Source organism: Octopus bimaculoides, chromosome 15, assembly GCF_001194135.2.
Source record: "Octopus bimaculoides isolate UCB-OBI-ISO-001 chromosome 15, ASM119413v2, whole genome shotgun sequence".
Lineage (NCBI taxonomy): Eukaryota > Metazoa > Mollusca > Cephalopoda > Octopoda > Octopodidae > Octopus > Octopus bimaculoides.
Window position 1 is genome coordinate 25,944,132 of NC_068995.1, and position 5,095 is coordinate 25,949,226.

At 35.1% G+C, this 5,095-nt stretch overlaps 1 protein-coding gene across 2 annotated transcripts in view; it reads left to right on the forward strand.

The window, feature by feature from the left end:
- The window catches only part of LOC106872843 (deleted in malignant brain tumors 1 protein), a 257,237-nt gene extending 253,182 nt beyond the window's left edge, over positions 1 to 4,055 (forward strand). For both annotated transcript variants that reach the window (XM_014919977.2, XM_052973204.1), the window contains exons 30-31: positions 2,364 to 2,678; positions 3,091 to 4,055. In XM_014919977.2, the coding sequence (XP_014775463.1) occupies positions 2,364 to 2,678; positions 3,091 to 3,896 (1,121 nt within the window). In that variant the 3' untranslated portion in view covers positions 3,897 to 4,055. The remainder of the gene's footprint in view (positions 1 to 2,363; positions 2,679 to 3,090) is intronic.
- The last annotated feature ends 1,040 nt before the right edge of the window (positions 4,056 to 5,095 follow it).

Genomic DNA, 5,095 nt, shown 5'->3' on the forward strand with positions numbered 1-5,095 from the left:
ACTGGGGTCGATGTAATCGACTATCCTCATCCCCACAAAATTTCAGGCCTTGTACGTATAGCAGAAAGGATTAAGGCGGCGAGCTGGCAGAAATGTTAGCACGCCGGGCGAAATGCTTAGCAGTATTTCGTCTGCCGTTACGTTCTGAGTTCAAATTCTGCCGAGGTTGACTTTGCCTTTCATCCTTTCTGGGTCGATAAATTAAGTACCAGTTTCGCACTGGGGTCGATGTAATCGACTTAATCTCTTTGTCTGTCCTTGTTTGTCCTCTCTATGTTTAGCCCCTTGTGGGCAATAAAGAAATAAGAAAGGATTATTATTATCATTACTACTACTACTACTACTACTACTATTAGTACTACTACTACTACTTACTACTACAAGGCGGTGAGCTGGCAGAATCGTTAGCACGCCGAGCGAAATGCTTAGCAGCATTTCGTCTGCCTTGACGTTCTGATTTCAAATTCCACCGAGGTCGACTTTGCTCTTCATCCTTTCGGGGTCGATAAATTAAGTACCAGTGAAACACTGGGGTCGATGTAATCGACTATCCGCCTCCCTCAAATTTCAGGCTTTGTGTCTATAGTAGCAATGATTATTATTATTATTATTATTATTATTATTATTATTATTATTATTATTATTATTATTATTCAATAGTTTTATTTTTATAGCGTGCTTTCACTTCACTACCTAGCGCAGCTCTGTGTGCCTTGGGTATGTTCTGTGGTTTGCTGTGATGCTCTTATGGTTACTGTATTGAAAGTGTTTTGCGTAGGATGTGTGCAGTGCCCAGTAGTGCAATTTTCTGTATGTTATATATGCATATAATATTTTTTTGTTATACCTAAGGCGCCTACTATGATAGGAATTGTTTCTGTTTTTAGATACTACATTCGAGTTACCCCTATTTCCAGGTTTTTGTATTTTGAAAGATTCTCCTTTTCTTTAAAGAAACGTTGTCATCTGCTGGTATTGAAACATCAATTAGAAAGCATTTTTTTCTTCATGATCTCTGACAACTATATCTGGCCTATTGGCCTTAATTTCTCTATCTGTCTAATTTCTCTATAACAATAATAATAATAATGATAATAATAATAATAATAATAATAATAATAATAATAATAATAATAATAATAATAATAATAATAATAATAATATCAACATCATCATCATTGAGTGAGAAAGCAGTGCATGCCATCAAAGTAACACTGGGGTAAAATATACGAAGCCCAGTATACCCATCATTACTACCCGTCTGATAAGTACACCAGGCACCTGCATCACAACCATATGAGCGCGACATAGTGATCTCATATCAAGATAAACAGCGCATGTCCTTGAAGTCCAGTTAGAATTTTCTTCAGGTCGAGTAGCCCATCCCGCTCAAAAGGTCCCTAAATAAGGGTTGTTTTAAGATGATGAACAAAACACCCATGTTTCCGAAAGTGAACTATCCAAACCCCAAAGAAATCCTGTCAACACCTGGCTATGATGCTCCCCCACTACTTCTGCTCGTGGTCAGAGATGCACATATCATCAGCTACTAATAGACATGCTCAACTGGTTAAGGTCATGCAACTGACAAGCAAATCTGTGATATTGAGCAGAATATTTGCTGTAATCCATCATTTATACCAAGACAAAACAATGTACGTGATAACACTTCCATGAGAGCCAGTGCGTGGTACTGCATCAGGGCATTTATTATTATTGTTGTTGTTGTTGTTGTTGTTGTTGTTATCATCATTATTACCATTACTACTACTACTACTACTACTACTACTACTACTACTACTACTACTGTTACAAGTAGGCGAGCTGGCAGAATCGTTAGCACGCTGGGCGAAATGCTTAACGGTATTTCATATGCTGTTACGTTCTAAGTTCATATTCTGCAGAGGTCGACTTTGCCTTTCATCCTTTCGAGGTCGATAAATTAAGCACTAGTGACACACTGGGATTGATGGACTAGTCCCCTCCCCCAACATGTCAGGTTCTGTGCCTTTAGCAGAAAGGATTACTACTACTACTACTACTACTACTACTACTACTACTACTACTACTACTACTACTACTACTACTACTACTACCACTACTACTACTACTAAAAGGTGTAATCGACTGACCTCCTCCCCATAATGTTTGTCAGAAATTCTTGCTATAATTGCTGCTGTTCTCAAAATGGTTTTCAGTAGCTATCTCTTTAGCTCAAGTCCCTGCAGGATTTCTGAAATTAATTTAATATGTACTAGTGGTTTGTGATTGATTCAATTGACTATACCTTTCTTGTCCCCTAAGATATTCTCATCCTTATTCTTATCACTTCAACTTATTAAATTTTCCTTTTTTATTAAAAGATATTTCTCGCATTCGTTTGATTGGAGACTATCCACATATGGGACGCATAGAAGTATTTGTAAATGGACCGAACGAATGGGGTACCATCTGTGATGATATGTGGGATAATAATGAAGCTACAGTTGTATGTCGGTGGCTTGGATACAGTTATGGTTCGGTTCTGAGTCGAGGTAGTTTTGGCCCGGGAGTAGGTTCAATTTGGCTGGACAATGTTATTTGTAATGGTACCGAAAACAACCTCATGCAATGTAAACATAGAGGAATTGGTACTCACAACTGTGATCACAAAGAAGATGCCGGTGTAATATGCTTCAGTAAGTATTTTTTTTTTCGTTGTTTTGTTACAAAACAGAAGAAATGTCATATTTCTTCAATTAATAGTAAAATGTACCCGGTTCTATCATTAAATCCCCAGAAAGAATATCAGACTTATAGCTCCTTCTAAGAAACTTCCTACTTGAAAAACTATTATAGAATATCCTTCCTGCATATGTAACGATACGATACCCAGCTAAATCTTAAACCAGATATATCTTTACAAAATAGAAAAAGCAGAGAGATTTTGATATCATTATGGCAAGAGATTTCCTTTTTTCCCTCAAAATATATTTAGTGATTTAAAAGTCAACTTTAAAAAATCTAGTAGTGAATTTAGAATATGTGGCTTTGTGTTTTTCTATGAAATATATGAGTATACACATCTCTTTTTTCTTTCCTAATTTTTAGCGACTAAAACCAGTGAGTCTAGCACGTCCAGCTCTGTAACTGTTCTCAACACAACAACATTAAAGACGTCAACATCGAATCCAGTTTCACATAAAACCATTATATTCTCAACTACAGCTGAAAATAATATATCTACGACTACAACCACCAACCAAATATCTACAGTAACATTCCCGATAACAGATACACATACAGCACATCCAGGAGTGAAAACTACATCTGTACACACCCTCAGTTCAACAGAACATATACTATCTACAACGTCAAACGAAGCAACGTCTTCTGAGACAGAAAACAAAAATAAATCAACTTCATATTCAAAACAACCCCACAAGTCTAATGCAATATTACCAATAATCATACCCGTAGTATTTACTATAATAATAATCTTCATATTGTTTTGTTTCCTGTGCAGAAAATATAAGCAGTTTATATTCCAGAAAAGAAGCTTTTCAAGGCATCGTTTACGGGAAGATAATATTGAGGAAAGACCAGATGGCAGTTTGCAAGTATGCAATCAGTTGTATGGCTTAGAAACACATGATTTGCATGGACCTTTTTCCAAAGACTCGGTTTATAGAGAAGCTCAACATGCCAGTTCAACAGATGATGACCAGTTAGATCTTACACAAAATGGAAACGCTTACTATACTAAAAATAAAGATCAAGAAGGCTTTGATAATCCTCTTTTTGGAGTATTTGATTCACAAAATAGAGAAAGTCCGTTCGACCAAGACACTCGATCAAAACCTAGATTTACCGAAAGTCGAAAATATAACGATAACACAGATGAGAGTGTAGCATGATGGAATCGTGTAACTACGCTGTGGAACTATCACGGTTTATGACTTATTAGTGTCTATTTCTTGTAACAGTGGAAATGACGACGCTATATTATCAGATGATGAAGGATATTGTTTGAAAGAGAAGAGACTTTATTATTACTAATACAGCTTTGATATGTTTCTTATGATTACTGATTAATCAAATTTTGCCTTCATTCAAATGTTTTATTTACCTTGGGATACAGATTTTTAATTGGTACGTAGTTGATATGAGACCAGTCCATTTCAAAAAATACATCTATATGTTTTTGCCAACACATGGTTGTATTTCCTAAGGTTAATTATTTTGTTCTTGCCCGATATATAAGTAAGTGATATAGAATGAGAACGTCATCCAACTGAAAATTGTGCACCTGGAGCGTATCTAAAGCAAATACATAGAATATAATATGTTCTAAAATTTGCAAGTTTAACCTTAATTATTTAAATCCAGTTTATGATTCTGTCATCAATAAAGCAAAGCTAGATAAGTTCGAAGATGAAGTTCCAAAAGAAAATATTATTTTCCTTATTTTGGTAAGGTATCTGCTTGTAGCCACTTGACATCGTGTGAGGAAGGCATAACGCATAAGTTCACACCTTTTTATCAGAGATGTGTGTGTGTGTGTGTGTGTGTGTGTCAAATTAGTAATCAACGGCTTTTATTAAATAATATTTGTAGTTACAAAAGGTCAATATAAAGACTTCGAACAAAGAACTTTCATATGTAGGTACTTACATAAATATCTCTATTGGCATTTCTTTTGTAGTACATAAATATTTTTGAACCATCTAATATTGCTGATTTGATTAAATCATACGGGAGCATGAATATAAATAATAACACCAGTAAAATGAGAATAAATATAATGGCAAAACATTAAGCTCCAAACTTGTTTGTGCGTGTGTTTGAGTGTGCGCGTGTGTGAATGCACGCGTGTGTGTATTATCGTTCTAAAAATTTGAATGCATTTTCATATTCATCGCGCCGACAACTAAAATACTTTATGCAAAAGTTTTCATATTGTTGCGAAATATCTCCTTCATATATAAGCACGTATGTAGGTAGCTATGCATGTATATATGTATGTATATGCAGGTAGATAGGTATGCATGCCTATATGTATGTATGTATATACATATGTATATATATATATATATATATATATATATATATATAT